Below are 21,164 nucleotides of genomic sequence, written 5' to 3'. Positions count from 1 at the left end.
CGAAGTATGGCCAATAAAACTCGCCGCAGCGGCTATTTTGGCGGATGGAGGTAGGCTATTCCTGATTGGGCGAGCCACGTCTGATGTGCTGCCTTCCAAAGCTCGCCTGTCGGGAAGCTATCTCGACCTGCTGGAAGAGCGAACTTCAGACCTCTGAGTCTTGCACCAACTGAATTCCTTTTCTGTTTCCAAGAGCGGATTTTTGCTAGGCGTATTGGCTCCCGAATAGACGATAGAAGATTTCTGCGATTGAATTCCCGTCAACTTCACGAGACCATGAGACATCACGGTGTTCGCGGCTGCTTAGGAGAAGGTTGGTGACGTCGCGACAACGGATATCGAGGCACACCGCTAACTACATTGCAGATGGAATACATGTGGATATGGAGCACCTTAAGAAGGGAGAAGTGAAGTATGTTTTCCGTTCTGTATCCCTTCTCAATCGGAGTCGGAGCTAACTAGTTCATCGACTTACAGCCTTGGTACTTCGATGTAAGCCACTCCCCCAAACCTCCTCATTCAAGCCCAGGAAACGACCAACAAAGACCGCAAAATTAGCATGGCAATAAATTTCAAAGATGGCGTCATCCTCGGTGCAGACAGTCGAACGACAACAGGCGCCTACATAGCCAACCGCGTCACCGACAAACTCACCCAAGTGCACGACACGATCTGGTGTTGCCGATCAGGCTCAGCAGCAGACACGCAAGCTGTAGCTGACATCGTACGGTATCATCTGGGCATGTACGGCGTTGTGTATGACCAGCCGCCCACGACTCAAACTGCTGCAGCTCTGTTCCAAGAATTATGCTATGACAACAAAGATATGTTAAGGTAATTGCTACCGCACACCTTATCTCCCTGAATAGCTGTGTGCTTATACTGGGCAGTGCCGGTATAATTATCGCTGGATACGACCACCGCCATGGTGGTCAAGTCTACTCCATTCCGCTCGGCGGCTCCCTCCACAAGCAGGCCTATGCCATTGGTGGATCCGGCTCCACATATATCTACGGCTACTGCGACGCGCACTGGCGAGAAGGTATGACAGAGGAAGAGGGGATCGAGTTCGTTAAGGGAGCATTACATGAAGCTATCAAGTGGGATGGAAGCTCCGGCGGCGTCATCCGACTGGTGGTGTTAACAGCAAAAGGTGCCGTGAGACATTTATACCTTCCTGATAATGGATATAAAGGTCCCGGAGCACAGTAGTACGCTACAGTTGCCGATTTAGTTTGGGAGTTCATGGATCTATCTCTCGCAATTTTCAATTTACTTCATTCAATAATGCCCTTTTGATTCTTAATGCCGTTTGTTGTTTTGAAGTGGTCGGATTTGGCATCAAGAGGCTTGTGCTCTTTTCCCAGAAATCATTTCTAGACTCAACGTTGGTATTTGCTAGAGCCTCAGGCCTGCGAGTCATTGACAGGCGCATCTAACGATTCGACTTCTTTCACGCTCTGCCACGTCCCGAACTTAACAACTTCCACCTCCAACGTTTCCGCGTCTAACAATACCAACTCTCCAGTTTCACGAAACTTAGGGAGAGCCAGAAGTCTCACTTTCGAAGGCTGATCTCCTTCTATGTCCATCGACGATGCAGAAACGGACTTCTCGATAACCGTTGTCCTGAATGCTGGCTGATTCCCAGTGAAAAATACGTGTGGGCATGCTTGCAGCACGAATGGATCGTTATCCTGAAAGGGATAGCACCCTATAAACAGAATTGTTAGACGAATATTCCACGTAAATGACAAGTTTTGAACACAGGGGACCTACATATCGTATCCGGAGCGGTTGGGACGGCACATCTCCATCTCAACATGGCCTCCATGAGCCGTAACCGCGTATCCCCCTCTATATCCTGTCCATTTCCAGTTTGATCGTCATCCAGGTACATGTATCTGAGTACATCGTCCACATTTTGTCCGCTACAGCCCCATAATCTCCAGCCTTCAACATCGCCTTGCCATGGGTTAGTCACCGTATCCAGCCATCCAGGTTCAGACGGTGGTTCATCAATGCCCAAGCGGGGAGCGGAACAGTAGTTTCTTGAGCGAGGGAGCATTGCACGGTGAATTTCTTGTTGAGGAAGAGCGAAATTTGCCGGATCATTTTCACCTGGCATAATGGTAACCGGAATGCTGGGCAAGATCTCGGCTAGAAAATTGTCCAAATGAGTAATCGGTGATGCGTTGTAGGCTGATGCGTCATATCCATATTTCTTTGCTTGACGCCTTTTCTTCACTGCGGCATCTTCGTCCTGTTCTTCAAGACTAGGAGGTACACTGCTGCCGAGAGAATTGCCTGCGATTATAAGGCGGGATATCTGGGCGGACCGTATGGGAGAAGATCCAGTGCCAACATTACCATAGCCTTCACCATAGCCAAGAAGATAATCGGTCAAAAGAGTCAAAGCTACTGTGTCTCCGGAGGTGCCCGTGATTCCCAATCCGCTAAGCAGCGCAATTTTCTTCCTGGGCCCATCAACAGGAGTCTCACTTGGACTTCTTTTTCTCTTTCCAGATGCTGAATCTGCATATTGGCTTTCCCATCGGGCAGGCTGAGGTGCCAGGTCGGGTACCTTCACATCTACAACTTCAAAATCACCATTTGCATTTTCCGTTCCAAGCACGGCGACTACTGCACCAGTAACTAGAAGAGCTGACTGCAGTAAAGTACCGGTCAGCCGCAGCCGCCCAGATCCATCTTCCAGCATAGTCTGAGTACCGCCTTGGTTTGATGGGTCCAAATAGGTCTTCCGGGAAGGAGGAGCCGCCGTCCAGTGCTACACACAGTACGTGAGTATACGTCAAATTCTGGGAAAAATGAAAGCCCACCTCTTTAGAGATATCATCTAGAATATTAGGTTTCAGAGGTAGGTCCATGTACACAGTTCCCACAACCCAGCAGAGTTCGCCCTGCCTTACATCTAGTACTCTGTCAACCCTTCGGGCATTTTCACCAGCAATCTATACAACATATCCTTAGCAAAAATTCAAACAAATGACTGCGGTTTGGCGGGCGCGTCCGTCCTAGTTCTCCGACAATAGGCCGACTTGCAGGCCCGTATCGAGGAATGGAATGAAGTGAACACAGAAAACACACCGTAAATTCTTCCCATTCAGCAGCCGCAATTTCCGCAACAGCAGGCTTCAGTCTTGCAAGTCGTAAGAAGTATATATCAGCATACTGCTGTTGATAGTGTCTCGTTTTACCGGAGGGGAGGCGGAAGGTATAAAGGGGGTTATATGCGGAGTGCTGCCGGTATACCGGGGGGTATTCTTCTTTGTCCCTAATAATTCATCGCTTGTGTCAGTTTGTACCCTTTGACCGATGCTGACCCTCCTCAAGCAAAAGGAATTGGAATTGCAAAGGAAATTCGTACTTGGGTGGGCACAGAAACTGGCCTGAAGTGTCCTCCTCTGCCATTTTACACGACAATTTAGGGAAGCAGGTATAGATTAAAGATTCTCGCTTGGTGGCCCTCACAAATCCCAATCGCATAAAACAGTAAGCCAATATATCAGCAGAGCGGTAGCTGTTTTGCCTGCCAAATTTAATGCCGGCATTTGCGAGATATTCTCTTGAACGAGACGCGAACTTCCGGCGCGTTTTAACTAGGCTTGGCGCGACTGGACCTCACCCCAGCAGACAATATCCTCCGACTCGTCTCCCTCTCCACTCCAACCACAACATGTCAGCAAGACAGAAGCAATGTCACCTTCTTGGTCCGAGAACTGAGTCCTTTTATTAAGAAATGCCATTACATACTTCCCAGCCCATGATCCGGGAACTGAAAGGGATAAGCGCCGCTCTCCCGATCTCTCGATGTCTTTTAGACTCCTCAAGGTGGAGATTGGAGTGATATAAGGTAGTTCACCACTAAACGAGCCACACCACTAAACAAGCCAAATTTTCCACCACCAAATTCCTCCAACATTCAACATTCAATATATAACAACATGATCAACAACATCTCAATTAGGCTTGCAATTGAAGATCTTGAATTGCAAGAGACCTCAAATTATGCTGCAACCACAAGACAGTACTCAGTTAATCAAGAGACCCTGTGCTGACAGCATAAAGGCTTGCAACTTGCTCAGGATGAAGTGATCTCCTGATATAAGAAAAAGCTCTCTGATATACAGGAGGCAGAGCTCCTGAATTATATAAACAAGCTCTCTAGCTGCAGCCTTGCCATTACACCTCAGATCCTACAAAATATCATACAAGAGATGACAGAAGAGAATGTTGGAATCAACTGGGTTAATCAGTTTTGCAAGTGGCATAATGACAAGATCAAATGCATTTATCTCAAAGCAATTGATTAAAACAGGCAGGTAGCAGATAACTATCAGTACTTTAAGCACTTCTATATGCTTGTAATTTGATGATTTATTTGATTAATTATGATTGCAGTTGTTGATGCTGGCTAACTATTTGATACTTATGAAGTAGTTGGAGCAGAAAATTAATTAATATAATCTTAAGCTCTCAAACATCTATAACTTTAATGAAAAAGAATTCCTTCTAGACTCCTGCCATGCCTCAAAGCAATTAGTCTCTATTGAAGCTCTACAAGCTGGAAAGAATGCTGCCACCCAGAATAGTAGTTGGGAATTCCTCTCATTGCTCTGCTCAGTCTCTGCTGAAGAAATTACACTACCTCCAGCTCTTATTTACCAGAGTGAATTGTGAGATCTCCAGAATACATAACTAGATGATTATGATGAAAGTGAATGGGCCTACTTTACAGCTTCAACAAATGGTTGGAGCAATAATAAATATGAACTGAAGTGATTGAAATGAGTTTTCAATAAGCATACTAAGGAACAAGCTGGTTGAGAAAGATGTCTGCTTCTACTAGATGGATATTTCTCCCATATAAATATGAAATTTATTGAATATGCTGACTGTAAAAAGATTCTTCTTATGATCTTTCTGCTGCATTCAACTTACTGTTTGCAATCTCTTGATGTTGAAATCTTTGGGCTGCTGGACAAGACATATTTGAATGAGCTGGAAGCACTACTATATTACAGAATGAGCTATATTTGAATGACAAAAAGAGATTTCTGAAGACTATTCAATGTGGCTTGGAAGAAGACTTTGACAGTTGAAAATATACTTGCTGGCTTTGCAAAGACTGGAATTAATTCTCTGGATTCTTAATGTCAACTATACTGATTTGAAACTGCTCAAGCCTCTACACTGCCAGTTAAACCTTCTATTTCTAGCAATATGCACCAGCTCTAACAAGAGATCAAGGGTATATGTCTCCAGCACAGCCTAAATTTGCAGAGCATTGAATGGATTATCCAAGCCAGTAAGCAGTTTGCTCTTTATAATAAACTACTGGAACATGAGAATCAGTGCCTAAGATCAACTCTAGTAACAGAGAAGTAACACTGCAAGTAAGGCAAGCCCCTAGGTCTACTTAATAGAGATAATTCTAGCCAAGCACAGTTCTGGTCTCCAATAAAAGTTCTTAAGGCACACAAGCACCTGGATGAAATAGAGACTGAAAAAGCTGATAAAATTGCTCAAATACAACAGGCAAAGCTTCAATGGGAGCTTCAAAAGAAGCAGGCTGCTAGAGATGCTGAAGAAAGATAAATTAAATGGAAGAATATCTGTAAAAAGACCTGCAAGCAACAAGAGATCAAAAAAATCAAATATACTAGAGAAAGAGAGGCACAACATGTTGCTTGTAAGGAGAAGAAGGCTTTACAACTAGCAGAGAAGGAAAAACAGATGGTTGAATATGCTACTAAACACCAGCAGTCAGGACTTCAAGCACCAGCTTCAAAGTGCTGTTGGAAGGACTCCCCTACTAAAGATTCTCATTATGGAGAGCCTATACAACCTTCTAAAAGAGGAAGTAAGAGCTCTACAAGCCTCCCTAGCAAGACATTAGACTCTCTAGCCAAGAAATCTACTGTTGACATTCCTTTGAATTCTTTCCTATCTACCCCCCAGATCTCTCACTCTGGCCGCAATATTAGGCCGTCCACCTGTTTATTTTCCTAACTACACTAATTTCTATGCTTCAAAGAACACATTCATTTAATATTTAATAGCTATTTAATAATAAAGATCTGGTTGTTGAGATATTTAATAAATTCATTGTGTGGAGCGTTTGGCGAAATTTGGCTCGTTTAGTGGTGTGGCTCGTTTAGTGGTGAACTACCTTATTCTCTAACCACTTCTTTGATTAACTGCAAATCAGATGCCGCAGGACTTTCAAATGCAGCAGCTGATTTGACAAAGCGCTTTTGAAAGGACAAGAAGTCTTTCTGGCATCGGCCACTCCCAACTTTGCCTGGAAATATTGAACGACACCATGTCGACCAGTTTAGTGCGGCAGCACAGAAAGAAACCTGGGACAGGGCCGTCTCTCAGAAATGAGAAGCTCGACTCGTTGCTCATGATTTATCTTTAAAAAGGCCTGATATTAGGTAATACTGACTATCTCATGTTGTAAATATCCTCCAGTCAAAACTCTTTATGCAAATGGTATATCTAGCATAAACCCATGGCTAAAGAAGATATCTGAAAGTGCGCTCCATTTCCCAGTCCGTCTTATCCTCCAGGCTGAGCAAAAGCTCATCCTCGCTGTTGGGATTATTCTCTTGCTGGTCCACTTTTCCATATTTTCTGTCTCGACGCATGTTCTCCCATTTCATATAAATTCCCAACAGGAGCAAAAAGAAAGCACCCAACGCAAATCCAGAAAGACTAGCTTTCAAACCACGGCTGTAGCGCGGTGCCTCGTCGACACTGAAAAATTGGGGGCCAACCACATTGCCAACACAGTACATGACGAAGACGCAAGCGTTGACCACAGCCTTCTTTGTGAATCCGCCAACGTTGCTGGCCACCAAAGAGAGGCCTAATGGCATGTTGGCGGAAAACGCGAGCGACAAGCAAAACCCTGCCAATCGTCCAGAGCGGTTTGCGGGATCGAGAGCGTACATCAGTACCATTCCAACTAAACTAATCAAACACAGCACCAGCATGACAATAGTCCTTATGCCTTTCCAATACGTGCACGCTAGAGAGGATGCAATAACGAACCCAATCTGTGCAGCACCAGTAGGCATCTGGATCAGGAGAGCAGAAAGACCTTCGTATCCGAAACCTTGGATGACCAGGGATCCGAACGCTGTCAAGCCCCCATTTGCAATGTTCACGCAAAAGCAGTAGAGGAAAAGACACCAGTTGATTGGATCTTTGAAGGCTTCGACCACTTGATAGATCTGGTATTTTCCTTGCTTGATACCCTGTTTATTCTCCATGACTCGTCGAACGGCGACTTTCCTCTCGCGGGCATTCAGCCAGATGGCGTTCGACTGTCTATCCGGAAGGAAGACAAGCAGTACAGCTCCCCAAAGGGCGGTGACAGCCCCGAAGATGATGAATAAGTAGCGCCATGGTGACAGGGCTCCAGTAATATGTCCGATAGCATATGCAAGAACACCACCGAACAAGCTGGCGCAACACGAGCCGGTGAACCAGATACCGTGGCGGAGGGGCTGTTCTCTGCGAGTGTACCACATGCCGGTAATTAAAGAGAAGCCAGGGGCGACTGCCGATTCAGTGACGCCCAACATGAACCGGACAACCATTAAACCCGCAAAGTTCTTACAGGCTGCATGGCATATGACAACCACGGCCCACAGCAAGCTGGAGTATGACTGTCAGCACACTGGTGCAAGAATACATTACTCGGAGATTATTTCACATACACTGTGATGGAGAGGTATTTCCCAATGGGAGTTCTCACAGCAAAGTACGTGGTGGGATACGACCATAACAAGTATCCAAAGTAGAAAATGGCGGCTGTCCATGAATATTCTGATCCTTGAAGCTTCGTGTCTTCGAGGATCCCGAGCAGAGTAGAGAAATTGAGCGTCTGCTTATCCAAGAACTGCAACATGTAGCAAAACGACAACAAGGGCATGAGAATCAAGTCGACTTTCCATCGCACGCGGCGCAATTCTTCTTCACTGGCGTCAATGAGGAGAACATCTTGAGCATCGGTCTCCTTGGACGGGTCGACTCTGCTTGCCGAATCCGTCTCTTCCACCACGGACGTCTGAAATTCCTTTTCCGCCGACATCGCAGGAAATGATTGAAAAGAACGGGAGAACGTGGAGGTCGAAGGAATTTACGAAGGACAATTCAGCAAGCGGGGAACCTGGGCTTGCATTTAACAAGTTGAGGAACCAGACGGGAATCAAACACACAGGCAAAGAGATGTGGGCGGTTAATCACGCTTTTATAACAAGGATCCTGTGGCGTTTAGTTGCAGTGGTACGATTGCACTCCTTCCTTGCTCGCGCGCTTTGGACGGGTGCAGAAGAGCTACCTGGCTGCAGAACTAACCCTGCGTGGGATGGACAAAGGTGTGCTATTGCGCTTATCCATCTACCATCTGGCGAGCAATCGCGAAACAGGCTCCAAGAGACTGGAAACGCAATGGGCGCGAGTGCGTGGCGGGAGAAACGAGATCTGGGGTAAGCGAGGGTAAGATCGGGTGGGAGCTTAAAATGCATTTTGCCCGGGGGCCACAGTGCGGGGAGACAGCGGCGGAGAAGCGCGCAAATGCTGCTGAGTGGTGCGGCATGCGGAAGCTTATCACAGATTAGCTTTAAACTTCCAGGCCCAAGTAACTCGCTGGGAGAGGAAGAGCCAGTGAGCTAAGCATGGAATTGAACTAACCCGCGCAGCTGCCGCGTATCGATGCCGAAGAGGCGAAAGGAAGGGCGAGGCCATCAAAGGTCGTGGATCGCTTAGGCCCTCGAAAGGCCACTATAGTTAACTACTTACACGCCGAGAGCTTCCCAAGAAAGTTGCTTTTGTAACTGACTCCCGTACTCTGTACGCCATCGAGAAAGAGTTTGTGCTATTTAATATCCCACGGTTGAAATCGAGAGACTTGGGAGCTGAACCGAGTTGCTTCATCTGTTTAGAAATGTTCACGAGGGTTGTTCCACAACAGTAGAGCAGCCCATCCTCCTACAAGCGATCATTGCCGTTCGCCCCATCTGGGCTAACACTAATGTGCTGGAAAATGAAACACTTTAATCTTCTGTAGTTACACCGTAGACCCTGTTGGTCTCCCCTCCAGGGCCTGGGTTATCCTTGTCCACCGAGCCTTGCGTATATCCACCTCCGAAATAAACAACCCATAAAAGTCATCTTTGAAATCGACCGGCACACATTCACCACATCGCTCCATATAACCCCCAGCCTTTCATAAAAGGCCCAGCGTGGCTGTCAATATTGATCTATCCAGTTCTGCTGTAGATTGATAAGTGTGCCAGGGCGTAGGACACGTTTTAATGTCTTGTACTGGCAGTCAGCCCCAAATTGGCGGCATCCCTAGAAGCCCTGGATGTCGTTGCAAAACCGCACCATACAGACAGGACACTTACAGCTTCACGTTTGATCGCATTTCTCAAATGCGCTTGTAGGCTTCGAGCTCACGAATCGCGCATTCTCCTCTCACTCGCATCCATGGGTTTGAAGAAGCACATTGGTTGGAAGCGAGTACAAATAGTTATTCGGCGAAGGCTTTTCACACCCGCCAATAGGTCTGAAGGATTGATTTATTATATTATAGTTAGCATTTGCTTCTCTGAAGTTTGCGAGTAGGTAATGATGACCAGATGTTGTTTCGTGCTTTCGGCATTCGGGTGAAGCATGTGAAGCATCCCAACCCCAAGCGAAAGGTGGACAAAATGGGTTTCCTGCCGATGCTAGTGTGCAGTGTAAAGACCGATCTGCACGGGCACCGCAGGACACTATCTAGCTTCCGGTCATCTACGCTTCTTATCTTTCTCAAAGTCCTCGATCACCCGAGCATAAAAGTCATCATCCGTCAAAATATCCAATCCCGTCATGGCCATCGCCTTGCCGCCCTTCAAAGTCCTTTCATGTGCAACCTCTGTCCCCGCTGCAGCAGCGAATCCATGAGTGTGGTTATTCGCGTCGTCTGTGACTGGTATTCCGATGAGGGCATGCAGGCCTGGAATAGCATAGGTAACGTTGCCTTGGTCCGTGGAGCCGCTCAGACCATCGCTCTCCCCGGAGAAGATCTTCTCTCCCTGGTCTCCCATGTGCGCCTGAAACGCGTCGCAGAGAGGCTGGTTGAGTCGAAGGTCAGCGTAAATTGGACTCTCTTCGATCTTGAGCTTGCACCCCGTGGCGAGAGCACCGGCTTCCATGCACTTGCATACTCGCTTTCCAAGTTCTTGCACGCCCTTGATTGTGGGACTCCGAACTGAATATTTTGTGGCCGTGTGTTCTGGGATGGCATTCGTGATCTTAGGTGCTTGCAATATGGTCCCGTGTATCCGCTCGTCCGGTCTTATCTGTTGCCGGAGCATGGAAATGTTGTTATATGCCGACACCACGGCGTCTAGGGCGTTGATACCCTCATGTGGATTGGCGGCAGAGTGGGCGCTAACCCCTTCATAGGTGCAGACAATATCATAGCAGGCGATAGAACTCGACCCAGAAGATCCTATGACGCCGTGTTCGCGGAAGCGGGCGTCTGACATAGGATGGCTGATTGTTGCTTTGATTAGTGTGGCTCCTGTGCCGATACAGAAGCGGAAGAGGCAGCGTTACTCACAGCATCAAGGAAACGTCAGCCTGCTTGTAAGCTCCAGCGTTAAGCAGGTCGATCTTCCCGCCTCCATCCTCTTCAGCAGGGGTCCCGAGCAGCTGCGCTTTTCCCCTAATTCCAAATTTGCTGATCACATGTGCAAGGGCGATAAATCCGGTCACACTCGCAGTCGCAATTAGATTATGCCCACAAGCATGCCCGATTCCCGGGAGTGCATCATATTCAGCATTGAAATTGACACATCTTCCCTCGTCCGAACCGCTTATGACTTCAAAGGCGGTTTCTAACCCGTATGCGTGACGTGTAGGTTTGAACCCCAGCTCTTCCAGAAAGCTGCATATGGCGTCGTGCGCATGGTATTCCTTGTATGCAAGTTCTGGGTTTTCATGGATCTTAATCCCTCGTCAGAGCCCATTGAAAAAAAAAAAAAAAAGAAAAAGAAAAAGAAAAAAAAAAAAGACAATGCGATTGAGAGGGAACGTAACTCACGCTCTTGTTCAACTGATATAAACGGCCTTTGAGACTATCTATGTATTCATCCACGGACTTCTGAATCTCGTGGCGCGAATGCGGGCCTTCAATGCTGACAGTCATTCTGATGCAATCCAGGAGGAGAAAAATCTATAGCAATCAAGTGGTGGTCTGGGGTATGAGCATTCGAGAGAATAAAAGTTTAAAGAATAAGGGGATAAGAATTTATAGGCCCCGAATCCCTCACAACACAGCTCCGCTTGGGGGTTGATCTGGAGATCTTCTTCGCCCTGACTGTTGCTAGAAAATGGGCGCCACTCGGACACGGTTGCGACGGCATCCGGACAAGATCCTCCCACGGCGCCGATGAATACGCGGAGTAAATTGAGAAGAATTCTGAAGTCGAATTCATTCCGAAAGCAAAGAAAGCGTACTCAGCATTTGTTCGACCGGAATTCTTCCACGTCCGTAACCGTCATCATGAAGGCGAGAGAGTCGGCACGAGGCTCTGGCTTCCTCCTTGCAACCTCCAACCCAGTTTGTCCTGGAGGAATTAGTTTCCTCTCCCCCGTACGGAGTACTCCGTAGTTTACTCCGTAGGCTGGGCTTTAAATTTTAAGTTGATACTGGCGCAAATGGACACCATTGGTGGCCAGCTCATGCTGCCGCCGAGAAGCCCATCCGTGGAGCCCAGTGGAGCAGGACTGGCCACGAGGGAGGCGAAGCGGAATGACTGCACATTTGCCAACGCCAATCCGCAGGAGAGTGAATAGGATTCACCCCGCATCGAGGACAAGCTGTGCACTCGACGGAGTAAACCAGATGGGGGGTTGTCGTGTTTTATGCCGAAGAGGATGGTTAGAGCGGCAATGCCTATGTGCCAGGGTTGCTGCACCCAGCTTCGTTTCTGATATAATATGCACCTATATCTCTTTCCACTGGGACGTGAAATTTGAAGAAAACCGGCACTCTACAATATTAACAATTTCCCCTCGCAATCCAGTCTAGCGCAGCTATCTATCCATCCCCCCCCCTCCAATTCCACGATGACGATCGCCGACTGGCAACTAAAGGTCCAGGCCAAGCAGGTCGAAGTGGCCGCTAAGATCCCTAAGGAATGGCGACTGCCCAGCGAGATCACCGAAAGCATCTCGCAGGACTCCAAGAAGAGTGTCATAGACGTCCCCAGAACCTGCGGCCTCCTCACACCCAGAGAGCTTGAAATCACCGAAAACTACGATGCCACTGATCTCCTCCAGAAGCTCGCCTCTCGCGAATTCTCTTCGGTCGAAGTCACAACCGCATTCGCCAAGCGTGCGGCCATCGCGCAGCAGGTGACTTTTTGCCTGACCGAGACCTTCTTCGACATGGCGCTGGCCCGCGCAAAGGAGCTCGATGACCATCTAGCCAAGACGGGGAAGACCGTTGGTCCCTTCCACGGCCTCCCAATCAGTCTTAAGGAGACCTTCAACATCACCGGCGTCCCAACCACCCTCGGATTTGTCTCTTTCCTCGATCGACCCGCAGCAACTCACGACTCGGCCTTGGTGCAAATTCTACTGGGGGCTGGTGCGGTTCTGTACTGCAAGACCAATGTTCCCCAGACCATGATGACTGGAGATTCGCACAACAACGTCTTTGGCCGCTGTCTAAATCCCTACAGCTTGAATCTTAGCGCTGGCGGCAGCAGCGGCGGTGAAGGTGCACTTGTTGCTATGCGAGGCTCTCCCCTGGGTGTTGGAACCGATATCGCGGGTTCTATTCGAATTCCAGCCCTGGCCAATGGTACATATGGATTCAAGCCATCGATTATGAGAATTCCGTACGCCGGGCAAGGTTCTGCCAGTCGGCCAGGCCTGACTGGTGTCGCCCCTTGCGCAGGTCCACTGACCAATTCCGCCAGGGATCTCGAACTCTTGCTCAAGGTTGTATTCAACTCGAACGCAGCGGATCTGGACGACATGGCTCTTGGAACCCCATGGATCGAGCCGACCCCTAAAACAACCCTCACAATCGGTGTTATTCCCGAAGACCCGGAGTGCCCAATTCACCCCCCCATGCAGCGTACTTTGAAGAACGCTATCCAGAAACTTGAAGCCGCAGGCCACAAGATCGTCGACCTGACTGGTAAATTCCCATCCATCGCCGACATGAAGACCGTCACGATGCGATACTTCAACATGGATCCGGACAAGACCGTCTTCAAGGCGATCACCAGCAGCGGCGAGCCGTTCATCCCATCGCTCAAATGCACATTCGACTTCAGCGGAACCAGCCCTGAACCAACCCTTCGTGAGCTCTATGACCTAAACGCTGCGAAGATGAAGTACACTGCGCAAATCCGCGCCGTCTACCTGGACAACAAGTTGGACGTTCTCCTCGGCCCAGCCTTCCAAAGCTGTGCGCTGCCACACGATGCTCTGGAGAAGCCTTTCTATACCATATTCGCCAACCTTGTGAATGTAACGATCCATCCCCCAAACGCCTTTGATATCTAGCACGCACTAATAGGAGTTTAGTATCCGGCCTCCGTCATCCCCTTTGGTCGCGCCGATAAGGCCGCTGACGCGGCGTTCGTGCGACAAGTCCAATACGATCCTCCATGTAAGTCTTTTTTTTTTTAAAGCCTGTTCGGAAGGAAGATTAGGCCAAGATGCTAACAAACGCTTTAGACCTCCCTGACGAAAGCGAGGGCGCTCCATGCCACGTTCAGCTCGTCACAAGGACCATGCAGGACGAAATTCTTCTCCGATATACTCTGATTGTGGATAAAGCCCTAAAAGCCTAGAAAGAGACCTAGGGTAACTTTCTTTAGGGTTTGCTAATCATATATGATCTCATAATATAGAAGCTCATTCAACTGTGTCCTATTTCCGTGCGCTGAGAGTAATAGTGGCCAGGAAAGTGTGGAGACACCGGCCATCAATCATTTTCAAGTAGTCTCTTGAGCCCTCGTAGCATCGGATGGCTAGGGCCCCAGTATGCATATTCGTATTCCGTGGTCCAGACCGTCTCTAGGCGCTTTAAAGCCCAGCATGCAATTCCTTCTCGGCCCTTGATGATCAAGAGAGATATGATCTCGCGGAATGGATTTCTATCCCAGGGGTTGACGGCGATGGAACCTAGAACAATCAAGGGCCACAGGTAGTAATAGACAAAATTGGGATCAATATTGAGGAACGGTATTATCTCCAGACTTTCATGTAGGAGAGACTCAAAGCCGCCCGAAATCTCATGCAGGTGAGGGTCCATTTTCAAGAGAAGAGCTCTAATAGCCAAGGTATACAAGAGTCCGGTCCGATCCTTATCTTGATCGTTGGCGGTTTTGCGTATCGTTTGCTCCCATCGATGGAAATCCGATTGTAAACGATAGTAGAGGGATAATTCGACTTCATCCAACGGCCTATTGTGCCGTGAAAGCCGGGTGATATCTGCAGTCAGCAGGAAGAATTTATACGAGGCATCGAGTATGGGCTGCGTGTTGGTCCAACCCGGGCCTGCATCATCTGGGTGGTCAGGGTCGACGAAGTATCGTTGGATATTTTCAAGGACCTGCGGATCAGCAAGCGGATCCAAACTTCGGTCGAAGAGCATTAAGAGGCTGCTGTGGTAGATAAAGGACTCGACGCAGGTGCGTTCGAATACCAACGCAGATTGGGAGGAGCTTCTGGGTTTCGGGCATCGAAGTCTCAGCAGGTTGCCTGCAGCAACAACATGGTGGCTAGTGTTGGGAATCCCATCGGGTTGGCAATTCTATATTGGAGAAATTTTTTTTTTCTATGTCAGCGTCGAATCGAGATACGTTCCCGGTCTCCGTTCTCACCTCCCAAATGCATAACAAAATAGTAGTAGCAAGAAGGTAATCCTCGTTGCCTTTGTATTTGTCAGAGGCAAGGCCTTCCCGGAGGTTCTGGATCGAAAAATGATAGCACTTCAGGCCAAGATGCAGGTAGGATTCATCGTGTCGAGGGAGTCGAACTGCTGCAACGGCGATCATAGCACCCATCAAAGGGGGAAACTGGACGGCTAGGTTCAAGATGTATGTCTGGTCTGAATATTTAGGCAGGGAGCATTGTCGTACGAGGGTCGGGAGGAGGGAGTTCGCAAAGTAGCAGTAGAGATTGAAGTGCTCCTCGAGGCGGAAAGGCGGCGGCATGGCAGAGAAGGGAGGCAAGGAAGCGGAGATGTCCGGCGTTCTCGACTGAGTCGACGTGCCATTGCAGCTCGGGGAGGGCGATGATGCGCTGGGACTCGCGGGCGACGGACAGCGTCTTCGTCGGTCAACTGGCTGATACTCCGAGGGCCATGTGCAGCGAAGGCCGTTGCGGGAGCAGCCGGCACACAGAGGCCTCTTCTCGTCGCATTTCTTGCGGCGTCGACGACCTGCAGGGACAATAAGCAAAAAAAAAAAAAAAAAAGAGAAGAAATACAGCGGGGAGCTGTGTGTCATGCTCACACTCCAGGCAGCCTGTTCTTGTTCGAAGCCTTGCCACGGAACCCATCATTCAATCACTGTTGCAGGGACGACAGAAGCCAGTTTCCACGTCTCACGGCCAACCCTGCCCTTCTCAAGCCATAATATGTACGGAATACATCCATAAATGGAGGTGAATCTCGGAAGCGAACCCGAGAGATCGAGCACTTGAAGGCCGGTTGGTCCACTTCGGCTGTGGAGATGAAAATGTGATGCCGAAATCTGTCCTGGTCGCCAGAACGTGGTTGGCTCTGCTCGCCACACGGGCACCCCAGACGCCTGGAAACACCCCCCAAAGGTTGGGGCTGGCACCCCCTAGTGGGCTTGGCATAAACGCCCCCCAGCGTCGCCCAAGGCAAGCCCCGGAGCTCTGGCCAGGACTGGGCGGCTCGGCGCTTGTTAAGGCCCTAAAGCACCCCCCAAAACCAACCAACCAACCAACCAACTTTCACCCACGCTCGCTCGTGCCGGCGAGGCGAGGCCGTCGTAAATCATGGCTATTCTGCCTCACCTCTCATCCTCAGTCAGTAAGCACGGGAGTTGGTTTCTTCTTTTTTCTTTTTTTTTTTTTTTTTTTTTTTTTGTTCCTCTTCAGACCCAGGTCCCCCAGCCCTACTACCATGCGGTTTCTTATACTCCATCTTTCATCATCTTGTCCCGCTGCTTTGCGCTGTTCTAGAATAGAGAGGTTTCAACCCCCATACTTTTTTGGGCCGTTGGCACCGAATTATATTGGTGCAAGGGAGATACGTAAGACACACAGATAGTCCTGGGTTAACAAGAGCCGTTTACATGACTGGGTCGTTCCAAATCGACGATCATCACACACAGAGAGAGAGAGATTCGAGCATCAACTCACGCCTAGTTCAAAAGCAAGAAAACGAACTCTCTCCTCCGTAACTACAGAGCAAAAAAATATCAAAGATGCTATGATTGTGTTTCACGGTAAGACCATCAGATTAAGGGAAGCATGCAAGTGCTTGTACATCTAGAATAATAATATCAATGCATGGAAAACGAGATCCCATTATAATCGCTGCCAGTAGGGTCTGCTTCGCTTCCGATACGGTTCCAACTTGCAACAGGCAGTGCTTTGTTGCTTGTTTAAAGGTTGTCAAAAGCTGCAGGATTTCCCCCTTTATCACAAGAGTCTAAGTTTAGTATATCTCTCGAATTTTGCCGGAGACAGGAATGCATGATCCATCTTCACTGAATTTAACCTCGCCTCGGTGCGCTCTGGTCCAGCGGCGGCCAACGACGGAGTTTATCGACTAACTACTTAGCGAGCAGCTGGGCCGCGGATCGCCACGGACTCCACGCCCAGAATTCGCTGCAAAGAACAACGGCGGTGGTGAGGGGAAAAGGCATCCGTGTCCACAATCGCATCTGAAGAGCTTCGGCCCTAGGTAAATAGAAGCTACTAGGTTATGGCTGGGATGCGATGCTTTTGTCGGAAATTATATATATTGTTTGCGTCAAGTTCCTTCTGGATCAACAGTCTCCTTGACAGCAACGCTAACTGCTTCACCAGCTCATGCAGACCAGCGCTCAGCATCATTCTCAGCAGGCTTCGAGGGACATTATAAGTGCTTGACTTGACGCTGCTGCCAAATACCCCAATCTCCAACCCTCCCTTTTTAATTTTTCTTATCTTTTTTTTCTTTCAGCGTCGTTACCACAAATCTCCACAATGGCCCAACAAGTCAAAACTCCCCTCTGCGACCTCCTGAGCATCCGGCATCCTGTCCTCCTCGCGGGCATGGCGCGCACTTCGGGAGGCCCTCTCGCCGCCGCAGTCTCCAATGCCGGAGGTCTCGGCACCGTCGGCGGACTCGGCTACACCCCCTCCCAGCTCGACGAGATGCTCACAGAGCTCAAGTCTTACCTGGACAGCCCCAATCTCCCATTCGGCGTCGACCTCGCCCTTCCACAGGTCGGCAACGGCGCGCGCGCGACAAACCACGACTACACACATGGCAAGCTCGACGAGCTCATCGAGGTCACCATCAAGCACGGCGCCAAACTCTTCGTCTCTGCCGTCGGCGTGCCGCCCGCCCGCACCATCAAGAGACTCCACGAAGCGGGCATCCTGGTCATGAACATGGTCGGCGCGCCCCGCCACGCCGAGAAGGCCATGCAGGCCGGTGTCGACATCATCTGTGCACAGGGCGGTGAGGGAGGTGGCCACACCGGCGACATCCCTTTCTCCGTTCTCATCCCTGCCGTGGTGGATGCGACGCGCAAGTATCGCTCTCCCCTGACCGGTCAGCCCCCTCTCGTCGTTGCTGCGGGAGGCGTCAACGACGGCAGGAGTCTCGCCAGTGCGCTCATGCTGGGTGCCTCTGGCGTGTGGGTGGGCACGCGCTTCGTCGCCTCTGTAGAGAGTGGTGCCAGCCGCATGCACAAGGAAGCCGTCGTGAACGCTGGATTCAACGAGACTATCCGCAGCCTGGTCGTCTCCGGGCGGCCACTCCGGCTCCTGCCAAATGACTATATCAAAGAGTGGGAGAGTAAGCCCGAGGAGATCAAGCGGTTGACGGAGAGCGGCGTGGTGCCCTTCGTGAAAGACATGCAGGACGGCAAGGATGTGGATCTACCTTTCTTGATGGGCCATGTTTCCGCTCTGGTGAAGGAGATTAAGCCTGCCAGGGAGATCGTGGAAAGTATGGTCGCGGAGGCAGCACAGATGTTGAGGTTGGGCAATACGTATCTGGTTTCAGGGAGCAAGCTGTGAAGTAGTATTTTTCTTTTAGCGATGTGCCATGACTTCTACGTATGTATTTGCGTATTGTTCCTTTGTCTTTTGCTTTTTCTTTTTCTTTTTCTTTTTTACAGAGTGGATCCATTGAGAGGTTGGTCTGCAGCCCGGCCATATGCTATTTTGTTTGCTTGCACATTGGGAATGCAACCGTCTCTGAGCCGCCGACCAATTCCGCGCAGAGGCGCGATTAAGAGGTTCATAGACCTCAGTGATAATGCAATGCTTCCACTGAATTCTCTGGAACAGAAAGCAATCAGGGAGCTGATTTGTTTGTCAAATAGCTGCGCTGGCCCTACCTACAGTTACATACATTATACATGAATACCATACAAGTGTAGCGGCGTGGGTGGCTCAAATCACCCAACGACCCGGCCAGTAACTGCATGTCGAATTCATTTCTGATCAGCAGTTTCACCAGAGTCAGGTACGGTTAGGCCCAAAAGGCGGATCAGAGGGGGAAATCGACGGTGGGTAGTAGCATACAAACCAGACAATGAGCAAAAAAAAAAAAAAAAAAAAAAAAAAAAAGAAAAAAAGAAAGAGTCCCACAATGGAAGTTTGTGGCTCTAGAAAGAAATCTCACAGTAGTAGAGAGGCGTGATATCAAGACGCCAGAAAGCGGTCGAACACCCCCGAGAGAAATATGCCAGAATCGTATGGGAAAGAGGTCGTAGTCATTTAATCATACGCGTCTATGAGAACTTACCCGCGATGGGACGCAAGTCAACTGCCCCATTCGGTACCCATTCACGGTCGACTCAGTGCTTGTACCCATTGACAATGCCACGATTGCCATTAGATCTCGCTTCGGCCAACGTTGGTGGTGGCGGCGGGCCAAAGACTGGCTTCTCCGTCGTTTTGGGTCCAGCCATATGTTGATGATCGTCGCCGTCGACATAGTCTCCATCCTCGCTCAGGTCCTCTTCATCTTCGTCTTCGTATTCATCATCGTACTCGCTTTCCGTCCCTTCGTCGTCTACATCCAGCTCCCCTGCTAGTGCTTGACCTCGACCTTGTTGTTGCATTCGCCGACAAAGTGCCTCCAAGTTATTGCTCTTCTTGCGCCACTTTTCTAGTTCCTCATTATTCCGGGTACGTTCTTCGGCCATCTCAAGGATATTCCGATTCGTCTGGTCGTGCTTGCGGGTGAGAGTTAGGTTCTCCTTTTCAAGCCGTTTTGTTTTCTTGGACATTTCCTCCATTTCCTTTCGGAAAGTCATAAAGAGTTCGTTGCTGTTGTTGAGCGTGTCTTCGACCTACGAGCTTTGTCATTAACCATCGATATGATAATCGCAACGGCTGACAACAGTAGGAAATGGATGAGGGGCACCAGAAACACACTTGTTTAAACTTTTCAACGTAAATGTTAAGCTGGCTCCGTAGTTCGGCCTCGGTATGCGAAAACGTCGACACCTGCGAACTTAGAGCACGGCATCGCGCGGCTTCGGTTTCAGTTCCTCGACGTTGCTCTTCATATTTTGCGGTCAAACTTTGGATCTCGGCATCTTTACTTCGAAGGAGCGCTTTGTAATGTTGCTCGCGGAGTTCGAATTTTTCGCCGATTGTCTTTATCTTTGCACGAAGTCTAAAAGGCATGGTCAGACCACCGACATGGTCTCCCTTGCAGCTTGGAAGTACACAACTTACGCCTCGTCCAGGTCGATATCCATCTTTTCCACCCTGGGGTTGCCCTTTTGTGCCATGACATCTTGGATATCGAACAGTAGGGAGTCAAGTCGTTCGTTCACGATCCCGCGAGCTCTTCGTTCCGTGTCCTCGAGTCTCTTATTTTCATCCTGTAGCCATTCGTTCACCGATCAGACATGCTCTGTTGCTGGAAAAATTCATCGCAATAAGGTCCGTAGATGATAAACCCACTTTTACTTTTTTGTTTTCTTTTGTCAGTTCTCGACAGAGTTTCTCCAACTTGTCCTTCATGGTCGCCGTCTTGTTCAGCTCCGACTTGCCCTTGTCCTGATCCTTCTGCAGCTGGTCGGCCCGCTTCTTGCTCTTGGCGTAGTCCCGGTCCAGTTTCTTCATGTCGGCCAGAAGTTCGGTATACTTCTTGTGTACCGTCTCGAGGCGCGTCATCGGGGATTCGATAGTATTCAAAAGCTGGTTGAGGTCTCGGGTGGCCTTCTTGACCTCACGTTCTGCGTTCCAAAAAAAAAAAAAAGAAAGAAAAAAAATGTCAGTATTCACCGACAGCTTCACTCTTACCCGGGCGAGTCGACGAGGGGGGACCCTCTTCTTAAACCCGTATAGTATTTTACACGACAGGCAGAAGTCACGTACCGATCTCGGCCTCTTGGTCCTTTTCTCCAGCGGCATCTTGTTCGAGCTGTGAGATTTTGGCAGCCAACAACTTTGACGTCTCGGTAGGATCGGCCGGTTTCTTTCCCTTGGCCTTTTTGCTCATGCCGCTTGGAGCCATTGCTGACGGTTTTGCGGACACGGGGCGTGTGTCTGAGAAAGCTGCGCTGGCAGGAATCGGAGGAGACGACGTGTTGGAGTGGCTGATGGTCGGATGGGTGTGCGTAGAAACTGCTGCCATTACTCGGCCGCAAGCGACCCAGATCACCCAGTCGTGGCTGAGAGCGACGTCGATAAAATAGATGTTAACGCTTCCTCGAAGCCAATTCCAAAAACGCTCTGCGATAGTTTCAAGAGCCCTTAAATTCGTTTAGCCAAGTCGGCCGTCATACAGAGTTTTCCCGGTACCAAGAAGATGTAAAGGTTGACAAATAGGACCACGACTTCGGAAAAACAGCTGCGGTGGAAGTTGAGATGGAAGAGAAGACAGTCCGACAGGTCTGAAG

The 21,164-nt window shown here is 49.3% G+C and overlaps 9 protein-coding genes across 9 annotated transcripts; 4 read left to right on the top strand and 5 right to left on the bottom strand.

The window, feature by feature from the left end:
* The first annotated feature begins 136 nt into the window (after positions 1–136).
* On the top strand, positions 137–1,779 carry CIMG_07566 (proteasome component PRE3). The gene is made up of 5 exons (XM_001240402.2): positions 137–313; positions 367–412; positions 478–492; positions 559–834; positions 891–1,779. The coding sequence occupies exons 1-5, from the start codon at positions 277–279 to the stop codon at positions 1,210–1,212; spliced, it is 696 nt and encodes a 231-aa protein (XP_001240403.1). The 5' UTR covers positions 137–276; the 3' UTR covers positions 1,213–1,779.
* Positions 704–3,564, bottom strand: CIMG_07567 (DNA polymerase delta subunit 2). The gene is made up of 5 exons (XM_001240403.2): positions 3,389–3,564; positions 3,109–3,295; positions 2,841–2,972; positions 1,780–2,788; positions 704–1,714 (listed from the first exon to the last, which is right to left on the bottom strand). The coding sequence occupies exons 1-5, from the start codon at positions 3,430–3,432 to the stop codon at positions 1,407–1,409; spliced, it is 1,680 nt and encodes a 559-aa protein (XP_001240404.2). The 5' UTR covers positions 3,433–3,564; the 3' UTR covers positions 704–1,406.
* A 2,870-nt stretch (positions 3,565–6,434) lies between these two features.
* On the bottom strand, positions 6,435–8,125 carry CIMG_07569 (allantoate permease; the record flags this gene model as incomplete). The annotated part of the gene is made up of 2 exons (XM_001240405.2): positions 6,435–7,689; positions 7,752–8,125. 2 exons carry the CDS (start codon positions 8,123–8,125, stop codon positions 6,543–6,545), a joined length of 1,521 nt encoding a protein of 506 aa, XP_001240406.1. The 3' UTR covers positions 6,435–6,542.
* A 1,423-nt stretch (positions 8,126–9,548) lies between these two features.
* Positions 9,549–11,356, bottom strand: CIMG_07570 (amidohydrolase). Its single transcript, XM_001240406.2, has 3 exons — positions 11,129–11,356; positions 10,646–11,031; positions 9,549–10,578 (listed from the first exon to the last, which is right to left on the bottom strand). Exons 1-3 carry the CDS (start codon positions 11,231–11,233, stop codon positions 9,828–9,830), a joined length of 1,242 nt encoding a protein of 413 aa, XP_001240407.1. The 5' UTR covers positions 11,234–11,356; the 3' UTR covers positions 9,549–9,827.
* A 681-nt stretch (positions 11,357–12,037) lies between these two features.
* On the top strand, positions 12,038–14,630 carry CIMG_07571 (general amidase). Its single transcript, XM_001240407.2, has 3 exons — positions 12,038–13,572; positions 13,630–13,714; positions 13,783–14,630. Exons 1-3 carry the CDS (start codon positions 12,157–12,159, stop codon positions 13,896–13,898), a joined length of 1,617 nt encoding a protein of 538 aa, XP_001240408.2. The 5' UTR covers positions 12,038–12,156; the 3' UTR covers positions 13,899–14,630.
* Positions 13,518–15,766, bottom strand: CIMG_07572 (uncharacterized protein). Its single transcript, XM_001240408.2, has 3 exons — positions 15,567–15,766; positions 14,934–15,493; positions 13,518–14,863 (listed from the first exon to the last, which is right to left on the bottom strand). Exons 1-3 carry the CDS (start codon positions 15,613–15,615, stop codon positions 14,033–14,035), a joined length of 1,440 nt encoding a protein of 479 aa, XP_001240409.2. The 5' UTR covers positions 15,616–15,766; the 3' UTR covers positions 13,518–14,032.
* A 30-nt stretch (positions 15,767–15,796) lies between these two features.
* Positions 15,797–16,974, top strand: CIMG_07573 (uncharacterized protein; the record flags this gene model as incomplete). The annotated part of the gene is made up of 5 exons (XM_001240409.2): positions 15,797–16,111; positions 16,264–16,334; positions 16,450–16,529; positions 16,712–16,744; positions 16,868–16,974. 5 exons carry the CDS (start codon positions 15,797–15,799, stop codon positions 16,972–16,974), a joined length of 606 nt encoding a protein of 201 aa, XP_001240410.2.
* A 300-nt stretch (positions 16,975–17,274) lies between these two features.
* Positions 17,275–18,318, top strand: CIMG_07574 (oxidoreductase; the record flags this gene model as incomplete). The annotated part of the gene is made up of 1 exon (XM_001240410.1): positions 17,275–18,318. One exon carries the CDS (start codon positions 17,275–17,277, stop codon positions 18,316–18,318), a length of 1,044 nt encoding a protein of 347 aa, XP_001240411.1.
* Positions 18,319–19,103: 785 nt separating this feature from the next.
* On the bottom strand, positions 19,104–20,899 carry CIMG_07575 (uncharacterized protein; the record flags this gene model as incomplete). Its single annotated transcript, XM_001240411.2, has 5 exons — positions 19,104–19,601; positions 19,687–19,930; positions 19,993–20,141; positions 20,224–20,498; positions 20,641–20,899. The coding sequence occupies 5 exons, from the start codon at positions 20,897–20,899 to the stop codon at positions 19,104–19,106; spliced, it is 1,425 nt and encodes a 474-aa protein (XP_001240412.2).
* Between the last annotated feature and the right edge of the window lie 265 nt (positions 20,900–21,164).

The sequence above is a fragment of the Coccidioides immitis genome (assembly GCF_000149335.2).
Source record: "Coccidioides immitis RS genomic scaffold supercont3.3, whole genome shotgun sequence".
NCBI classification, from domain to species: domain Eukaryota; kingdom Fungi; phylum Ascomycota; class Eurotiomycetes; order Onygenales; family Onygenaceae; genus Coccidioides; species Coccidioides immitis.
Note: the sequence above shows the minus strand (reverse complement) of the source record. Positions and strands in the feature narration are given on the sequence as shown.